This window comes from Pimephales promelas, chromosome 14 (genome assembly GCF_988280905.1).
Source record: "Pimephales promelas chromosome 14, fPimPro1.hap1.1, whole genome shotgun sequence".
NCBI lineage: Eukaryota > Metazoa > Chordata > Actinopteri > Cypriniformes > Leuciscidae > Pimephales > Pimephales promelas.
The window spans coordinates 27,066,938-27,088,343 of record NC_142782.1 but is presented as its reverse complement, the minus strand read 5'-3'; the positions used below and the strand labels follow the sequence as shown (position 1 = coordinate 27,088,343).

Genomic DNA, 21,406 nt, shown 5'->3' with positions numbered 1-21,406 from the left:
TGAATTCGGATCAATGCTAAAAAGAACCATTAACTAATATAAATGGCCACATCTTGTAATATATTAATATACTAAGTGTAATAATGTAATATACTAAGTGTAGCACCAATGATTAGATACTCCAAACTACTGAGAATGTAAGGCAGATAATAGTCACTAATTTTTGATCAATAAACCCCGGTAATTTTCCATGACTTTTGGATGGTCATTTTTCTTAAAGCACTTTAAAAAGACTACATCCACAAAGACCAATTTCAAGCCAATATTTTGGTACAAAGCAAAATGTGTTTTCAATCTTTGTCACTGCAAGAGAGTTATTTTACACCCATTCTGTTTGTGTGCAGAACAAATTTACATGAACACTTCTATCTTGAGAACAACCACTAAAGTTTAGTATAGCATTGCTGTAGACTAAACACGAGATATCTTGGTAATTAACCCTCCTTCTCCCGTAAATGTAAAAAAAAAAAAAACCCTACCCTGGTGGATCAAAATGACCCAAATCACCAAAATTATACTTTGTTTTATTTCATTTTGATATATTTTATATTTTGATATAATTATATTTTTGAATGAAAATTGTTTTGTAGATATTTATCATTATATAATTTAAGCACATTCTTTCAACTCATATTTTCCATTTGTGTGGGGTGAAAAACACCCCCCTACCCCAGATGTGTGTGTGTGTCTGTGTGTTTATGCATGTATTCTACATTGTGGATTTTCTATAGTCTCATGCATTCATTTGTGTGTTTGTTCTGGATTGTGCCAGATTAAATTTTTTGACAAATAAAAAAAAAAATCCTCACATTCCATTAATTCCTATAGGGGTCAAAATGACCCAGCAGTGAAGTATTTGTTACTTTTTTTTTACGTCAACCACATAAAGTCCTCAAATCCAGCCAATTTTTGTGTGCGCAAGTCCTAAATTCTTGGATCACTCTGATGATCACACTTTTTTTTTAATAATTAATTTTGGGTCAAAATGTCCCAAGGAGAAGATGAGGGTAAAGGTTATGACAAACAAGAAAAGTTACTGTGAAAAATGATGTACTGAATATGTATTACTTGCAGGGTTTCCACACATTTTGACCAAAGATTTTTAAGATAGTGACACAGGGCAACATTTTGAGCAATGTTGCCGTCAACAGGCAACCAGATGAGACACAGGGCCCACGACCGATCTATATTATCCAGATGTTGTATTGTACATTTTCAATGGCAAAGTGCCCAAGTAACAATTTCTCTGCAAGATTGCCCAGCAACATTGCTCAATAAGTTGCCCTGTGTATCATCACCTTAAGTCTGATCTACATCATTTGAAAAAATTTTTTTTTAAACACACTAAAAAAATGCCTTGTAGTTTTCAAAATGAAATAAAGTGAAAGTAAGCACCTACACCTAAAATAAAATCACCTCAATCGACTCCGGATGTCTGGAACAAGAAATGCATTCAACCTTCTCACACAAATTGGTCTCACTGAGATTTAATATTATATTTTGATACATGGAAATCTGGTACAATCAATTGTCAGGCAAATTGTTTGGGATTGCCTCTGGAAAGCAATACTAGGCGAAAGTGAACTTTACTGCATATGGCAAGGCTTCAGATTTACTACAGAAGATGAAGAGCAAATGGCTTTTTAAGCTATAACAGTGATAATGTTTTGCCAGTTTTGCTCATATTGCATGTAAAAAAAACGGATAATACAATTTGATTTTGCTTGTTGCAAGTGTTACACCACGTATATAGACGTCATTCCACGTATTCATCAAGAGTAAAAGCTGTCCTGAGTGACTCCAGACTGTTAATATCATTTTACCTTCAAGAGGAGAATCAAATCTTCATGATACATGACTATATGAAACATATTTATTTGGATTAAAACGTGACATTTCACAGAAAGAGAGATTGCAGGGCAATTTGTGATAACGTTGCTTAACCTCAGCGGTAGAAGCACAGATTTGTCGAATGGTTTTATTGTGCACCATTACGATTTTCTACTGGACAGTCTTAGAATATACTAAGTTGATAAATTATGTGGGAAGTCAAGCAGCATTCTATAAAAAAAAGCATATCAAATCATTCCCAAAAACAAAACAAAAATGTATTGGAATGGATAATAATCATGGCAAATGTGTCTTAAATTTCAGCCCCATGTTGTAAATGGTACATTTTGCTCATTGTGGCTTTTGTAGCATAAAACTGTCTCTTAAAAGGCTGATGGAGCAGAACATAAAGGGAATGGTTGCTGTCAAATTTGAATATTCCAACAGTTACTATTGCCCTAGAGAAAGAAGAAAAAAAAATGGAAAACAAGAATATATCATATCTTCTATATATAAATAGCTGGAGCTAGCAGTATGTGAACCAAGTTCTCTTTTTGTTTACTTTGTAATTCCACCGTTAAGGCTTTTCGAACATTAAGATACAGCCTTCAATCCTCAGTCCGCAGCTTCCCTGAGATACAGAACGCTGTAGTTTTCAGTTTTGTTCGATAGAAACCCCTCAACCCTTCAGAAGTGAAAGAGACAGACGTCCAGTGGGATCGTTCTTCTTTTGCCGAGACGAGAGCGCTTGTTTGATTTGTGATGCTGAAGGGCTTCTGATCACGTCGTCTTTGTGTTTGTGGTGTTTTTTCTTCCTCAAGGGGTGGTAGAGAGGTGCAAGTGTTGAACTAGCGAGCAGGGAGGTTTTTTTTATTTGTATAGATTATTTAAGTTTGTATTTTCTTCTTGTTTATTCGTTCAAACTTCGAAAATGCAAAGCTGTAAGGGTTCATTCATCAGTCATTCCAAGGCTGAATAAGAAAAGTGGTTTGCGAGAGAGTTCTGTTTTCTAGACTCTGGATTTGGAAACGGCCTCAGTGTCGTTGCGATGCTAGTCGCTTCAGGAGAGGCTCGTCGTAGACCCAACATTCACCGTCCTCATGAAACAGCTGCAGGGAAACAAACAAATCACACATTAAACATAAGCATTGATCTGAAAGCAAGACACTTCAGTTCATGAAATAAGATGGTAAATAAGATATAATGTTTCACATTATATTAGAGCACATTTTTATATCTTTAGAGAACATTTCATCAAAATAGTTTCTGCTAAAAAACAAGATCCAAATCTGCTTCATTTTCACATTCAAAATTTTTGTTCTGAAACGAGTGAGCGAGCCCCTTCCTAAAACAAAAACACAACAACATATTAATTTATATAGACCCATTTATTATGTGAGAAAAATATATTATATTATAAGGAAAATTATAAATTTGCACGTATGCATGTATATATATATAATATATATATATATATATATGTGTGTGTGTGTATATATATATATTCATGCATGTGTATATATATATACACACACATATATACACAGTTGCAAGCAATTTTTTATATATATATATATATAAAAAAGTAAATGCATACACGCATTAAAAAATAATTACACATTATCTTTATAATATATATAAAAAATATAAATATATAAATGGTAACACTTTAGAATATATTTCATTTAAGATGTTAAACTTTATGTATTAAAGTTAATTTCAACATTATTACATTTTTTAAAATCAAAAGTTGTATCTGTTAACATTACTAAATGCAATGTGAACTAACTTCAATTTATTAACTAACATTAACAAAGACATACATTAACTAAAATACATTACAATAAGGTCTAATTTGTTAACATTAGTTAAAGTGTTACCCATATAATGTATCTTTATAATGTCTATATTATTTTTTAAATATTAATACATTTTAAAAAAGTTACAAAAAAAAATATTTACTTTCTATTTAACATCCCTTTCAGCAATCAGTTTTGAAAACCCATGTTAGACAATCTCACAACTGTAACTCGTAACTGTAAATGAAGCCAACATCCTTATTATTTGATTAAAGCTCAATAGTACGGCTCTAGATATGAGCAGAATGTTCCTTTATGAAACATTTAGATTGATTTGCTTATGCTTTCAGGCACCAATGAGAACACATTTTACAATGATTAAATCCATATCCCAGATTTCATCCAAAAAATCGGCTTAGAACAAGTAGTTTCCATCCAGTCTGGCAACAACAGACAGTCCTACCATGAGCTCAAATGTTAATCAAAGGTATATGCTTCTATAGAAACCATAAGTCAATGCAATTTTAACTTCATTTTACAAAATAACAAAAAAATGTTTAATTGATAAGTTGGTTGGTTTTTTGAACAGTTGAAATATGTTGAGAGTAAATTAATTTAAACATTTCATTTACTTCGAGTAAATGAAAAATTGTCAAGCACTGTTGGGCCCTATAAACATCCAGCTATTTGCATCATAACGCTCAGCTAAAGAACATGCTGTAATTAGCGACAGGAACCAATTAAGAACCATTTATCAGAGTCATATTTCAATCTCATTATTTCTCACAGCATATTTCCCCTCCAAATGTGTGTGTGTACATAAGCACACTCACTCTCGTCTCCCATTGCATTTCATTCTCCTTCCTCTCTCTGGCCTCAGCCCTCTGTTTCTCCTCTAGCCTGTGTTTGGCTTCCGTCGCAGCATCAATGTCCTTGAGTTTCAGGTTCACTGTCACGTCCTTCCACAAACTGACAGCCAGACAGAAAAAAAAAAAAAAAACGCACTGCATCAGATCATCTCACAGAGGTACCCAAGCAGAAATAAACATCACTTCAGCAGGTCCCCAGAGGAGCCGGATCACAAAAATAGCCTTATGAAGATCAGCGAATAAATAAAGTGCAACAGGGAATTAAATACTGTGGGGTTCAAAAGTCCATTAGTGAATTATTTTGCAATTTTATTATTAGAATAATAATTTTAGTATAAAGTTGAATTGAAAAACTGAATTTGAAAATGTATCTGTTTTTGATTTATCCCATTTTTTGCTTTAATAACAGCAATGAACAAGTATGTGCAAAACTTCTGTGCAAAGATCATCACACATCTACTCTACAAATTTACTTATTTGATTAGTGACCTTAGTGACCAGATTTACAATTCAACCACAGATTTTCCAAATCACCTTACAAACCATCCCAGATCGAGTTGAAAAAAATATTAAACATTATTCAGTAATACTAATTAGATTTAAAAACCAGAAGGATTAAAGTTAATTCTAAAAATACACAAAATTCAAACCCGCTTTTTAAGGCTGGTTTCCCATGACTTGTCACAGACTCAAGCCCAAGATTAAAAAGTGTTTGAATCTGCAACGTGGCTTAAGAGAAAATGGACTTTGGAGGCGTTTCACGTTGCGGCAAATCTCGTTTCAGAATCTATAAAGAAGAGAGAAAAATCTGGCCTACACACCTTCTGGATTCATAATCCAACTGGTCCTCCAATTTCCGAACCTTCTTCTTAACAATGCCCAATTTCTTTGTGTCAATGAATTCTGCATTTTCCTGAGAGGAAACAAACGATGTCACTTTAATTTTATTCTTGAATGTACTTCCTTTTCTTGTTTTCTAGGGTTCAGACTTACCCCGGTGGCCCATTTTGAATACATCACACCATTCCACTCTCCCTCTATGGAGCAGTATGACTTCTTATCATTGGGGGCACTAAAAGAAGGACAATAATATGAGGATATTATTCAATATTCTCTACTAATTTGGTGTTTTGGTGGTAAAATTGAAAATCATCATCCTTGTAAGGTGTGTTTGTAGGGTTGTACATGTGTATATTCCTTTTGTTAAATACGACTTTGAATGTATCAAAATGTGGATCCTTCCTACACACAATTAACATCTTGTAAGAGTTTCTATCAATAAAAATAAATAAGAATAAAAATATTCTCTACTAACATGGATATTAATTTCACATATCAAATACTTTATGCATTTGAATACAAATTTGATTTCTTTCTGCATGAATTTATCATAATAACTCAAAGACAACACTGTGCTGCTTTACCACTTTTGTAAATTCATGTCCTAATTTGAAATTTATCAGGCGGTTTAATTAAGTGATATTTATTCATTTAAAATCAGTTGACTTTCACTCATAAACACTGCTTTTATAGCGAGTAACACTTTGACTTACAATATCTCCGCAGTTATCCTGTGCTTCTTTCCTCCATAGAAGGGTTTGGTGTGGAAAACTATATTGGCACTGTAGCCAGATTTGGAACAGGAAATATTGCATTCCCCACCCAGCTCAACCCATGGAACAGTGAGGATTGACCTATAGGAGGACAGGGAGATGGGTGAGATGCCTCCTTCGTCCTCTAGAAATCTCAAATACATCAGTTTGTTAAAAGTGATAGAATCAAACAATGCTTACCTCCCGTAGCCATTGGGAAAATTAAGAATATAGTGCTCATCATATTCAAGACAAGACACACAACCTACAGCAGACAGGAGAGATCAATTAAGCACAGCAATAGAACTGATGTCTATTAATTATGACGTGACAATGTCCGTGACTACCTTGACCAATGTTATGAACACCAATTGACATTCCAAGGAATTTCGATTTCGTCCAGATGTGGGCGTTGAATTGGATTTTCTTGCTGTAACACTCAGCATAAAACGCAGATACTGCAAAAGGACAATGGTGTCAGAAAAACTGATTAAAGCATTTTATAAGAAATTATACAATTGTGTGAAAAACACAGTTTTTTAAAATGACTTCTTAATTATTTGACTTTTTAGTACCAAAAATTGATTTAAGGAAATCGTACATTGGATCTATTTTCTCCCACTGGTGACGATCAATTAAATTAGTTATTAGGTATACTATTGCTCTCAGGGATAAAGTTTGATTAGTTAGTTGAGCACTTACTAGGAGGGTGGTGAGAAACCTGCTCTGCCACAAATGACACACTGTTTTTGCTACTCCACGGCACTGGCCCATCTGATACAGATTCCTAAAAAGACAGACAGTGAGAAAGGGAGAAAGTCAAAAATTTCAAAGCAAATCTATTATAGAATGTAATGCATCTACTTATTTTTAGACCTACAAACACTCACAGAAGCAGCAGGGTCCTCTGTTTCGAGGGGCAGGTCCCAATGACAGAAGAACACCTCGCCCAGAATGGGGTTGTAGGGCTTCTTGGCCACAGATCCTTTCCGACCAGCGTGAAAGGCAGAGAGGTACCACTTTACAACCTGCACCATGCGGTCCCTTGGATCCTGCTGCTCTGCAATACTGCAAAACATGCCAGACAAATCAACAAGATTAGTGCTTAAGTATTAGTATTAGTATTTATAAGGACAAAAACTTAGCAGTGCTTCATAAAAAAATGAGTTCATCATGATTAGACTGGGAAACACAAGTAGTAAATGAAATGAGTTGCGAGCTGCAGCCCAGGTGAAACTAGTGGTATTGCGGAAGCTATTTGAAACTGTAACTTGTCAAACTACAAGCTGCTCATTATTTATATTAGTACGATTGTAGGGAAGCTTCCCTTTACGAAAAGTCATTAGCTTCAATAGTTTAACAAAAGGTGCCTTAATACAGTACATAAGAAATGAGATAAAACAGCACTTATTTCCCTGCCAAAAAAAGACTATGTAAAGTAATGATTAAAATTAATCACTAAATCATACCAGTTTATTAAAATGAACAGTCTCAAACAATCAACTTGCTAAATCTAAAAATATCAGAAAATATTCTTGCTCTGCTTGTTCTGAAATATTCCGCTTCTGGTTGAAAAAACAAAAAACCCAGCTTAGCTACTGTCAAACTACTCAATAATGACAGCGCCGCTGTAATCATTCATCAGAATCATAAGTCCATATGGTAGAACAGATGTGAGATCTATACATGACAGGATGAGCATTACCTTACAAACAAATCCGGGTGTGCAAAGAAATCTGCATACATTTCCAGCAACGACCTCCGCTCCAAGATAAATGTTGGCAAGACGACCTTTGAGGATGACAAAGATGGATTGCAGGCCGAAATTTAAGGAAAAAAGAGAGATTATGAAAGAGAGAAGGCTGTTTGTTTACCTTGGTGAGATCCATGCCAAGTCGCACTTGAGACAGCAGATGCATAATGACACTTTTGTGTTCTTCAACAGATTCACCTTCGCCGTCATCATCTCTCTCATCGTGACTGTCAAACTGATCTAAGAAAAATACACAGCAACCAATGAACATGGCAAACAGCAAATGCATGTTTTTTCAGGCGGGACAAACTGTCACTCACATGAGATCACAGCAATTGCAAACGACAATGATTCAATGATCCAATCAATTCACAAAGAACAAAATCAAGTCGTGCACTACATTTTGTCTTGTTTGAGAAGTTGTTTCACCGAGATGTACTTTACAACAGGGGAGAAAAAAACTACTCCAACTTCCATTTAATTAATTAAAATGATATATGATATAAGACAATACAATGTTTAATAAACTCATAGTTTTTGTTATTTTATGACCAAAATGTATTTTTGATGCTTCAAATCATTCTAACTAACCCATTGGTGTCACATGGACTACTTTGATGATGTCTTTATTTCCTTTCTGGACAAGGACAGTATATCGTACATACATTTTCAATGGAGGCACTAAATCTAAAATATCTCAAACTGTGTTCCGAAGGTCTTACGGGCTTGGAACGACATGAGGGTGGGTCATTAATGACATAATTTTCATTTTTGGGTGAACTAATCCTTTAAGACCTGCCGCACATGATGTGGATCTAAAACGCATCCCATTTTCTCACAACTCTTTACGTTTCATTTGTTATTTAACTTATTTGAGACTCTACTTGCGAGGATACTCGCAAAAACGGGCATTTGGCATAATTTTGTGTTTTTGTTCGTTCTGTCTGAAGCTGCTTTCTGTGAGCACGAGTCATGTGTGTGCGTCACACAGGCAGGAGATTCACAGACACGCGGTCGTGCCGCACTGTGTTCTCTTTTGTGTCTTATTGCTCTTCAATGACTGTATTATATATAATATAACTGTATACATATATATATATATATATATATATATATAAAATATATACACAAATATATATATATATATATATATACACACACATTATATATAAACAATAATAATCGAATATGTACGTGTTAATTTTGACAGTCCTACATATAATATTACATTACACAAGCATGTGTTTATATGATGAGATGTGTATGTGTATATATAAAGTGTGTATTTTCACTTTTAACACCAGCATCAAACAAAAAGTCACAGGACGAAGCACAATATTTGCTCCGATTCATTTTGGGAACCATAACAGTGAAGGATATGTGTGTGTGTTTTGTGTACCTGCATCAGTGGTGCCGTTCGACATGGAGGAGTTAATTGATTCGTTGGTGTCTGGTCGTTTCAGGGCTGTGCTGTCTTTACTGTTCCCCGCAGCTGTTCTGTTTGGACTGCAGAGACACAAGAATAATGTCAGTTTATTCCAGATCCAGAATAAATTAAGTAGCGATATAAGACAGTGTTTGTGTGTGTATTGTAAGTGAGTCTGTGTACAGTTTTAATTCGGTCAGTGTGTTGTGTTTTGGTTAATTCATTTATGGTTTGCAGTAAATAGTGTGGGGGAGTGCGAGTCTGTTTATCTCTAAGCAGTATTGCTTTCACATAATGCACTGTTACTTAATGTGTGTGTGGGCCGGTGCCACTATAATTTACTTGTGCAGCAGTATTTCAATGAGTTTTAATTACTGTATATACAAGTGTGTGTTTGCATGTTTTATGTTTTGTTTTGATGCAGTATTTGTTTATGTACACTACTTATACTATTCAGCGTTTCAGTGTGGTGTGTTTAACTCACTCTGTGCAGTGTTTCGGTGAGGTGCTGTTCTGATAAAACTCATCTGCGTCGTAAAACTCATCTTCGCTGCTGGAATAGGAGAAGTCAGGAACAGTGTGGGGCGGTACGTTCATGTGACTGGGAGAAGTCACGCTGCTGCTGGGAGCTGAAGGACCACTCCCTAAAAACCACAAGAAGGAAATATTAAACCAATATATGTGAGAATAAATATGAATGTGCTAAGGATCTATGACTAACCACAGTCATTTAAACAAAACCACAGCTGACAGTCAGTATAGCATCTGTTATGGGTTGAAGAGGTTTTATGCTTTTGCTTATGTGGCTTGCATGTGGGCTTCAAATAAACAGCTTGGCCGATAAGCTCATCTACACACTTAGTAATACACTACTGAGCTGATTTCACAAGCACAAGGTATGACTGTTAAAAATGCCAATATGTCAGACACTCTACGCATCACATTGACAGTGTGAAATACACTTTTTTTTTAAGTTTAGGCCTAAATATTGGACCCAAAAAAGCAACCGGTTTTTAAACTCAATTTAAGACAATGACTCTGCTTTTATTATTGTTATTATTAGATTTATACGTATTATTAGATTTTATAATTGTACATATTAGAGGACTATGTTTTTATTAGATTTTATTATTGGAATAGTTGAGGACATTAACATCTTTAAAAATGCTAATAATCACAATACAATTGCAAGTAGTTCAGGGATGTAAAAAAAGAAAGAAGGAAAAAGCCTAGTAAGACACAATATACATGCATATAATTGTGATGCTGTCAGGCTAATAAATAAAATGTTTGGTTGTGTTAAACCAAGACTGTTCAGATGCTAAACGAACTCTAATTGAATCAGCCCTGCTTACAACGCAAGCACTTTCGGTACAAATATATATGGAAATCCTGATTCACAGTCTGCACTTTGGAGCTCTTGACTGTTTTATGTGTATTTTCCTGCATTGCTGTTTAGAGTGCTACCGATCGGCTGTGTTTTTGCTGAGCTCAGCTCTTCCTGCACCGCCTCAGCAGAAGCTGGACTCTCTAAGCCCCTGTATACAGCACTAATAGCAGTCAGGGGAAAACAGCCTGACTGCAGAAAGAACAGCCCTGCCTGCATCCCCACTGCAGCGTAATACTACGGGAATACTGCTTTCTACTCACATTAAAAGAAGGCATTATATATATATATATACACAAAAATAATAACAAATGTACATTCAGTGTCAGGGGTTATGTCACTCAAGTTAAGAAATGGATCACTTTTAAATTTACACCAAAATATGTGTTACTTTTTTTTAAATAAGTAACGCAAGTTACTTTGTTTTCCCATATATTGACTGACACCTCTCCAGTCCCCATGTTGAGAGAAAGTGGGAGTAAATGCAAAGGCGTTGTGTGTGCTGTATAAAAATGAAGGTAATAGCAGATCTAGAGACTAAATGTGAGCATGCACACTCATCCCACTTGCGCAAAAGCAGAATCAGTATTCCTCAAAATGAATAAAAACAGAGAAATGTGAACTATTAACTTAAGCAAACCTGAATAATTAAATGTTAAATAATACACAATTTATGTATGTAATCCCACTTTATTAACCAATATTATCTGTTGACCTTTGATGACCCAATTCAACAATAATAATAAGCAAAAATGGCAATAGTTTAACATCGCATTTACATTTGCTGAAGTAAGTGTTGAAATTTATTCTCCTGTGTGAAAGGGACATGACATTTTTTTTCTAATATAATAAGTTACCCTTTAGATTTATGTGTTTACTTCCACGACTGTTGGTTCGTACCTGTGCTGTTGGGAGTGGGAGTCTGAAGGCTCCCCATCACTGTGACAACTGGGCCCATGGGTAAAGAAGAAGGCCTCTGTTCTGTTTTACACACCTGAGCTCCATCTATGGATGAACACACACCCATCATTATGCTCTTGGCCCAAAATATGCACACAATATTTGCAAACCAAATCTAATTTCAGAGTTTCCAAATAAGTGGACTCCAAAAGGCGTTCAAAATAAGCACATACAACATTATTAGGGATTAAATGCAGAGAGAGATAGACAGCTCACCTGTGGGTAGAGTGGTCTGCGTTGGCATGGCACTGATTACAGAGGGGTTGAGAGGGGTAGGCTGGAATACCCCATCCACTGGGTTTATGGTGCTCTGCAGAGAACCACAGACATGATACAAAACACAGCTCTCATAGGAAAACATGTTATAAATACACCGTCTCATAGGAGTTTTCACTCTCAATGCCCAACACAACTATCACAGAAATCCTCAGGGGAACTTTAAGGGCTGTTTTTCAGTTACTGTGTTTAAAGTGTTTAAAAGGATAGTTTATCAAAATATGACAATTCTGTCATTATTTACTCAACCTAATGTTGTTCTAAACCTGTATAACTATTCCTTTTATAGAGAAACAAAGATAGATGCTCTTTGAAAGTGTAATGATCATTTATTTTAGAGTGGCTAGGATACACTTTTTCCTTAAAAAAGGATTAGAAAAAAACAAGGGTACAGGGTAAAAACAATGGACTCTACAGTGGACTCTTCATTTCTGCGTTTTCCCTCAAAAAAATGTAAAAAATAATGATTTATTGGTATAGACAACATAATTATATTAATAATTAAATTAACGCCATTTACTCAACCGTTCAAAAGTTCGAGGTTTAGTAAGATTTTTTTTTTTAGAAATCACTTGTATTCAGTAAGGACGCAAATCAAATACAAAACCTGTCCTAAATTAAAATAGACTGAATCCAAAATTTGGTGATAATATCGCATAACAAGCATAAATCATTTTTGACTGGGAACAAAAGTGTGATTGTTCCATTTTTATTTATTTTTTTACAAATTAAAAGCATTTCAAAACAAATTTCCTGGGTAAACATTAAAGCACACTAGTGTGAAAAACAGTGCAAATTTTGTTGAATATTTAGCGAAAGGGTTAGATGGATCGAGATTGACAGTAAAGACTTTTTACATTGTTACAAAAAATTATATTCCAAATAAATGCTGTTCTTTTGAACTTTCTATTCATCAGAGATCCCTGACAAAATGGATCACGGTCGGTTTCTGAAAAAATATTAAGCATAAAATATTTTTGAACACCAAATCAACACATTACAATGATTTCTGAAGGATCATGTGAAACTGAAGACTGGAGTAATGATGCTGAAAATTCAGCTTTACCATCACAGTAATAAATTACATTTTAAAATATATTCAATTATTTTAAATTAACATAATATTTCACAATATTGCTGTTTTTATTGTATTTTTGGTCAAATAAATGCAGCCTTGGTAAGCATAAAATACTTTTTCACACAATCTCCTCTATATTATTTACCTCGAACTATTCTATAACACTGAGAAATGTCATATTATGGAGGTTACATGCATTATAATGCCATTTCATGCTGTCTTTAACTATTTTATATCCATATTTTTTCTACACAGAGACACAAATAATCAACGAGGCTTTAAAATTCAAGAGAAAGATTTGAAGTAAATTAGTGAATCAGATTCAGTGTTTTATAATGCACTGAGTCCAACTGAGCAACCTCACAGCTGTGGCCCATGTCCATCACACTGAATCTTCTTAATATACAAAAATCACTGTGTGTCAATCTCTGCCTTATGGTAACACTGAGCGTCTGTCAGTCGGCACAGACTCAGATACCAAGCTATTAAGCTCTGCGTCCATGACGACAAGACTAACCCATAATCCAGAGTATTACACACTAAATAGGCAATGCAGAGAGATAAATAATCTCTATCCAGCATGCACTGTGAAACACTGACATCACAGTACACAGCGGTGAGGTCACTCTATGTGAAAACACACAAGGGAGAAAAAAAGACATGCAGGTAAATGAGTGAAATGAGATTGGAGGGGCTTTTCTGCACAAGGAATTTTAAAGGATTTAATCACAATTATTTATTGTTCTGAATAATCCGTGTTTTGTGGTACCGTAACGGAGGCTGCCGCTCTTAATTAAAAGCTCATTGGAGCAATTAGAGTTCTGCAGTAAATACATAAACACTAGAATAAGATTAAATCAAGAGGCAAAGACACTCAGGTCAGCGGCAAAAAGACAGCAAATCACAGACTCCGAGGGAAGATTCTCAATTCCCCAAAACACAACACGACATTTTGTTTTTGAGTCATTTGAGTTTGGATTTTCAAACCAACTTTTTGTGCTCAAACTAGGGATGCGCAGTATATCAGTACTGGCTGACATATCGTTTGTTTTTTGTTTTTAGCCAAATCCAACTCAAACTAAAGAGGAGGGTTACATGTAATTGGTGATTACGTCACTCCAGCACTAGCCTTGGTGGTTATTGATCCGATGTGAGCCTCTGGGTAGGTCGCAATAGACTGCATCAATTTGTCCTACGTGGTTCAATAGCATGTATGACCATGGAAAATCAATAATAATTCTGTGTGCAAGTATGTGTGTCTGACATGATTCAATCACACTGTCAGTGATATATTTCTCTATTGCGGTTTAAATTTGTTGTTAATTGTGGCCATAGATAAGGACAGACCCAGAATTACCCGACAGGAAGAGTGAGAAAAATGAAAGCAGAGAGAAAAAGAGAGAGACGTGGATGTGGTGGGCCGAGCCCTCAGATCAAGGTCATGCACATCTCGATTCAATTTTACTGAAGAGAAAATGTGATTTCAGTGGAAGAGAGAACAGTAGCACCATTTGATTTAGACTAGTTCATTGCTGAGGAATGTTAAAACTTACTATCAGTCCGTTTGCGTGTTGCTGTTCGTTACTTTGATCCTTCAAATTTTAAAAAGAAAACACAAATTGAGAAATAAGGCAACTCCACAGCAGGGAGAAAGCCACAAAAGATGGTGCAAATTGTCTCTGGTTTAATTTTAGCCAATAACAATGGATACTTAATATATAGTACAGCTTACACTAGTGAGCCAAATACTGTCTGCTAAAGTCATTGAATTAAATAACTCAAAGCTGGCAACTTCTACAACACCAGATGGTCTTATTTTTACATTCGAAACAATGTTTTTTGTCCAATTAAGCTCTATTATCCGTCAAATGTTTAGGTCAACATGTGAGCATAACCATATTTAGCACTGTAAATCAAGACAGACAATCATTTTCTGCTGCTGTGTGAATGTGGCTTTAGCGTCCCCTCTCAAAACCATAATGGTACCTGCTGGAATGTTCATAATCTTGGCAAAATAAACATTAACAGGGTTCTGGAAAATTACAGGTTGGGTTGCACGAGACAAAAATGAACAGAGTGGGCAGACGAAACACAGGTACATTCACATTATGAGCCTAAGAGACAAGCGTTTTTTTTTTTTTACCTTGGCAATCTGAAGTAGTACGATACAGTGTTTGATGGACTCTACCATACTCTAAAAAAGAAAAACAAGAAATGAAAATGCATTACACTGCCAAAATTAGATCTAAAATGCATTAAGAGGGTGAAGGTGGAGACGCTCTTACACAAGTCGTGTCCTTCAGGTTCTCAATTTTCTGTGTATTGGACAATGAAGAAGAAAAGGACAGTTTCAGTTAGATTTGTCAAATGCCCTTGGATTATAAACAAAGATTCACCTTTACAAAACCTAAAAAAAAAGCAGAAATGAAAGCCTGAGATCAAATGACTTCCATCCCCTAAATAGGCTTTAAATGTGTCTCTCTGGATTTAGTATCTGAAGAACCTTTAGCATTTCATTACGTGTGAACAATTTACAAATTGAAATGTGTATATGGCAATTTTAATATAAAATAAATTGACATTTTATAGCAGTTACCTGTTCCTCCATTCTATTCCAAAGCAATTCCACTTGCTCAACTTTATATGGATATTTCATTTAGTTCCTTATTGGTAATGATTGAAAATAACTCGATAGCTTATTAATTTTCAACAATTAAATATGTTAAAGGGGTCATCGGATGCAAAATTCACTTTTATATGGTCTTTTTAAAATCCTTAAAAGCCTAAACACTCTCAATAATCAAGCCGTTTGGATTTCATTCATATTGCTTATTATCATTTAAAGAAACATGCACCGAAACAGGTCGCTGTGAACAGAGTTGTTTTTGAGGAGGTAAAAATGGTGTTGATTTACACAACCATTGAGGAATTTTAACCAAAGTATGTGACAAACTTTACATGAAGACCCTAAAGAATCATACAATCTCTTGGAAAATTGGCATCCGATGACCCCTTTAATATAACATAACACATTACCAAGGCTGAAAATTGTCACATTAAACATTTCCCTTTCTTTGTGTTTTCAGTTAGCAAGGCTAACTAGCTTTTTCAATTCTTTTCTAGATTTCATTTGCATGACTTGGTCGATTGGTTCCTTTTATTTGGAAGGTGGGACATCCTTAAATAGAGCCGCCATATTGGGCGTTTCAATTCCTCTCACTGTAATTTAAGTAGACCATCTCTGCCATATACTGTCTGACAGAAGATGGACCATTGATGATATAGAAAAATGTTCATATCTTACTCTGCGTGACTCATCTTCCTTAGAGTCTTTTATCTTTTCATCGAAGAGCTAGAAGATGCAACGAGAACAGAAATTAGACAGTCGTGTATGTGAACAATGATACACCAACTCAAAATACAAGGCTCTTTTGAGTCATAATGAGGTCTTATGATAGCCTTACTTTTAATTGGTCGATCAAAATCTGCAAATACGCGTCCGCTTCGGCTAGCTTCTTGTCGAAGTCTTGAACGCTGGGAACGAATCCTGTTTCTGTCTCCTGCAAGCGAAAGTGAGAAGGACCAGTTTCAGTCCTATTCCAGTGTATAAAAGCTTTCATGGTGTCCTAAGCACGCAGTCATGTTCTGCTTTCGAGGGGAACTGAGCAAAACTGCTCCCTGCCCGTTCACATTTCTCTCTAACAGCTTTAACTGAATTACACAATTAGAAAACAGGCATAAACAGTGATCAGACCCTGTGAGGGACTCAACTGCAAAATACAGTTGTCTCTATACAACTACAAAATAAAACAACCAGTGAGATCATCCGGAGCACATTAAACACTGCAACGAGTTATGTCAGATGTTTCTAGGACATGAGGACAGATGATCATTATCTTGCAAAACAACATTTCTAATCCCTCTTCAAATGTAACTGATTCAAGCAATTCAAGGTTAAAGCAAAGAGTGAGAAAATCTTTGTTTTTATCCTACACTGTAAAAAAAATATTTTCAAGATTTGTTATCATAACATTTTTTCTTTTGTCAAATCACCTTAAATAATTTATTTAGTTGAGATAACTTATTATTTTGAGTTTCTGGTGATTAAATCAATCTCCTTCATTGGATTAACTCACTTGTTAAACCAATATTTTTCACAGTGCATGTACAAACACTTTTTTTCAGCACACACAGAACAGAAATCTAGCAAATATTCACAAAATTGTTTGTTTAGGTGTCGATTTAAATTTTCATGGATTCATGAACCCAAACATATAAAGGCATTTTAAAATAATTAATATCAAATAAAATGTATTCCCATTTCATTCTCCATTAAACAAACCACTTTTTACAGCACATGCTATGCCATCACACCCTCCCATTACACATGATGTCCTTTCTAAATTCACATCACACACAAATTCAGAGAATTACACAAGAGAATTCACACTAAAATCTTAAAACAGCTTCCAGGGAACCAATTAAGCAGTTTCCATATTATTACCACATTTCCTTATTTTCCTTATTTAACCTTAAGCTAATCTAGACCTTTCAGTTAAACTTTCACAATAAAGACTAAAGCTAACAGCGGCTAGTCCAGGTGGTATTGAGGCAACAGGCACAGGCAATGTTGGCAGTAGCCTATATAAGAGAGGTACTTCCTGGTCTGGGGGTCACTGCCGCGAGCTTTGGTTCTTGTCGACACTTGGAAAAGCCCCCACAGCGGAGATTGGTGGAACTAAACTGCATAGGAAAATGAAGAAAAGCCATGGGCAGCTAACCGACGCTCAAAATGGTAAACATTAAAAAAAAAGGTCAAAGTCTGCATAAGCGACGCAAATCCGCGGAGGAATCAAAGGTTAAGTGGAATATCAGTATGAATGCATGTGATTGACTGAGTCGACTGCCAACACATGCATGTGGAAACATACAAGCTTTTAATGAGAGTTTTGCACCTTTTAAAACTAACTAAAGATCAAGTTCCACTCTGAATGCATGGCCTGATTATACTAACCTTTATGTCCTTTGTACCTGAATGATGGGAGTGCTTTTATGAAACATTCAGTCCTGCTAAAACTAACACCCAAAGCAGTAAAGGCAGGAATAATTAACAGCTGGAATGAAAGCAAGAAATAGCGACAACTCGTAACACAATTCACAAATGTGTGTTACACTCTTAGCATTGTCAGTCACAAGAGGAATATAGCAGGCAGATGCATAAACTATAGTCATGCCTAAGCAGAGTTTAGTGAATACAATAGTATATACTACTAAACTGTTGGCATAGATAGAACTAGCTATAGCTGGGGTTAGCAGCCATGTTTGTTACCTTCAATGAGAAAAGTCACAAAATGCCAACACTAGAAAAACATATTGTTGGTTTAACTTAAAAAAAAAATAAGTAACCTGGTTGCCTTAAAATTTTAAGTTCATTGAAACGGAAAAATTGAGTTAATACAATGAAGGAGATTGATTTAATCATCAGAAACTCAAAATATTATGTTATCTGAACTACATAAATGATCTAAGTTGACTTGACAAAAGAAAAAAATGATTACAAATCATGAAAATATTATTTTTACAGTGAAGAAAAACATCATAGCTTACTGGCTTAAACTGAAAAATCAACATAAGGATACATTTCTGATTAAGGGAGCATCAAATTTGTGATTCGACTGATATATATCCGGAAATCGCTTTTCTAAAAAAAAAAAAAAAGCATATTCCCAGGGAACTGAACCAAAATTCTCTACCAGTTAAGTTCAGGAACATATGCTTGGTCATATCCAACAGGGACCATAAACATCTCAACTCCCATCAGCCCTGAAATCTGCTGTTTTGGTATGCACAAATTACCGAAATAACTTCGAACAAGCATTTGCGACCCTCAGAGAGCATTTACATAATTATTTTATCCTGTGCCAGGCAGAGAAAAGCTGCGGCATGCTGAGAGCAACATGGTAGCTGTTAACAAGTTAACCCAAACCTAAAAATAAAGATTGTACAGACAGGAAGCTGTTCCCATTGACTTACTCCTTCAGTCTGACTCATAGCAGAAAATCTGAACATCTAACACAACAGCAAAGAGTTCAAATATGAATCAACTGAAGCTGAGGAGTTTAGGCTATCTTTGTGCATTTTAGGAGATAAACCCACCAGTGACACATTTAAAAAGCAAAACCACAAGTCACGTGCTCTATTATGGCAACACTGACTGTTCACGTATGATATGGCTGAGATTACAAATCACAAGTCAGTAGAAAAGTAACTACGCATTCAACTGTGCCCCGTGCCCTCTCTATTTGCAAACACACACACACCCACCCCTACCTGTCCACACTCATACACAGAGCGTGACCCATTTAACGCATCAATAAACTTCAACAAAACAAAAATACTCACTCGGTTCTTGCCACTGCAGGACATTCCTCCACAAATCTGATCCAAACTCAGAGAAACACTTTCTGTATCATCCCACACACCCTTTCCTGTAAGTTCCCCCTCTAAAGGAGGGGCATATAAGGTGAAAAAGTACCTATTGGCTAAGTCGCTTGAACTCAGAGCCGTTCTATAAACCACCCTTGACCAGGAAGAGGACTTCCTCATAAGAAAAAAAAGCAGAAGAAAAAGTAGCATTAACCATACAGACGGTAGAACACATTGCTGTGATTGGATCTGCCATTGCTGCACGGGGGCTGCCTGAATAAGCAAAGCTGTGATTGGCTGTCGGAGATCATGTGACCGGATGGCTGCACACACTCTGCGAGTAGGTACACGCAGTTGCCAGTCAGCAGGTTTTTTTTCTTTTCTTTTTCACAGAGCTAAGGTGAAAATGAAATAGAGAGATCTTCGAGAGGAAAGGATGAGGGAAAGAACAAAAGTGAGCCTGAGATATTCAGCAATTATTTACAACAAATGAGGAAAAAATTAAGTAAAAACACATGCTCGTCTCAGCCAGTCCTGGTTTCTACCGTCGGTATGGAGCAGGTCTACACGTCAAGTGCACTCATTACCCTCAAAATCTCTTACAGGCCTTTTTTGTAGTTTTCAAATTCTTTAAAAAAGCTAATATTTCACAAACTCGCATTAAAAAAACAATACTACAATACATAAAATAATAATAAACTTTTACTTTACAGATCTTAGGAGTACATCCCAAAGCACTCAAAATGAACAGACATGGAATAAAAGTCACAAAGCATCCCCCAAAAATTGAATGAGGTCTAAGCATATTATAGAGAAGATTCTTTACTTGACTGAGGTGTAATCATGGTACATGTGGCCTAGATGTGGCTCTTACCTGCTGAAGGGTGTGGCGTAGAATCGTCCCCTCTAAGGCATGAATCCACTTCTCCCGCTCGTCTGCGTCACGGGCTGAGGGGAAAATATCCAAAAACACATCCATTAGTAATAAGCAGACAGACCGCAAACACACGGCGCATGAAATGGAGAGTGAAGAATGACTCTGCCGTGGAACTGTAAATGTGACGACGGTAACTACAGCTCTGTTGTCGTATCTGGCTTTCCTTAACGAAAACAGGTAGAGTTTCAAGAAGACAAGACAGGGTTGTAGCAAGTTAAACAGGAAATTAAACACACACAAATAAATGCCTCTGATCTTGAGTAAAGACAAACGGTAATGTTCATAATTGGAGTTTGTTATAGGAGAGAGAGAGAGAGAGAAAAAAAAGCCTCTGCTCTTCAAAAGATCGAATCAAGCATACAACTATAAAGTGTCCCATTAAAGGAATGGCTAAGTCTTCATCCATGTTCATATGTTTTTCAAAACAGGATTTTATTCCTTCTATTGAACTTTCTTCAATTGTTTACCTGATACTCTTGCAAGGATAAGATTTATGAGCTTGAGTTAAGAAGATGATTTTCAGTAAGTAATTACTTTAATATGACTTATAGAAGACTTAAAGAAGACTTAAAATAAAAAGAAAGAGTTTTTTGCTGCTTTTTGGAGATTGAGAGCCACTGTTATCCATCCACTTAATATCTAAAGAAGTATGTGAAGATTCCTCAAAACATCTTCTATGCTCCATGACAGAAAGAAAACAATGCATCAAATGACGAAAAAGAGGAAATATCCCCTTTTTAAATATTACTAACTGTAGTTCACAGCAAGTGGCAAATCAAACCTAAGTCTTGATCTGATGTTTGGCATGAGAAAGTACCACACAAAGTTCATAGACAGATATTCAGACTAAATCTCTCTCTCTATGTAATAGCCATTAAACATACATTTAATTATTTCCCCAGGGACCATCTGAAAAACAGCACTGACAACATGAGATATGAGACACTTTGATGGATGAAGGTTCAAAGCTCAGCAGAAGATCTAAAATCACAACTCAAACCCCTAATTTGAGTGTAAAGAGGCAACCTTATAGATGATATAACAACCTTTAGGCACAGTAGAGTTACACATAC

General features: G+C 35.7%; 1 protein-coding gene across 4 annotated transcripts in view; it reads right to left on the bottom strand.

Annotated features, from left to right (window-relative positions):
* Positions 1-1,471: 1,471 nt before the first annotated feature.
* Positions 1,472-21,406, bottom strand: part of osbpl9 (oxysterol binding protein-like 9) — a 27,575-nt gene continuing 7,640 nt past the window's right edge. For 2 of the 4 annotated variants that reach the window (XM_039675743.2, XM_089119762.1), the window contains 21 exons: positions 20,271-20,344; positions 16,435-16,530; positions 16,275-16,322; positions 15,256-15,285; positions 15,114-15,164; positions 14,524-14,562; positions 11,833-11,926; positions 11,557-11,661; positions 9,754-9,913; positions 9,243-9,349; positions 7,965-8,083; positions 7,796-7,881; positions 6,981-7,158; positions 6,793-6,877; positions 6,438-6,548; positions 6,292-6,355; positions 6,052-6,192; positions 5,492-5,570; positions 5,320-5,411; positions 4,463-4,598; positions 1,472-2,939 (listed from right to left, as the gene is read on the bottom strand). In XM_039675743.2, the coding sequence (XP_039531677.2) occupies positions 2,865-2,939; positions 4,463-4,598; positions 5,320-5,411; positions 5,492-5,570; positions 6,052-6,192; positions 6,292-6,355; positions 6,438-6,548; positions 6,793-6,877; positions 6,981-7,158; positions 7,796-7,881; positions 7,965-8,083; positions 9,243-9,349; positions 9,754-9,913; positions 11,557-11,661; positions 11,833-11,926; positions 14,524-14,562; positions 15,114-15,164; positions 15,256-15,285; positions 16,275-16,322; positions 16,435-16,530; positions 20,271-20,344 (1,970 nt within the window). In that variant the 3' untranslated portion in view covers positions 1,472-2,864. Of the gene's footprint in view, positions 2,940-4,462; positions 4,599-5,319; positions 5,412-5,491; positions 5,571-6,051; positions 6,193-6,291; positions 6,356-6,437; positions 6,549-6,792; positions 6,878-6,980; positions 7,159-7,795; positions 7,882-7,964; positions 8,084-9,242; positions 9,350-9,753; positions 9,914-11,556; positions 11,662-11,832; positions 11,927-14,523; positions 14,563-15,113; positions 15,165-15,255; positions 15,286-16,274; positions 16,323-16,434; positions 16,531-19,372; positions 19,592-20,270; positions 20,345-21,406 lie in introns of those variants that run through there. The other 2 variants (XM_039675761.2, XM_039675751.2) reach the window with 2 other exon arrangements.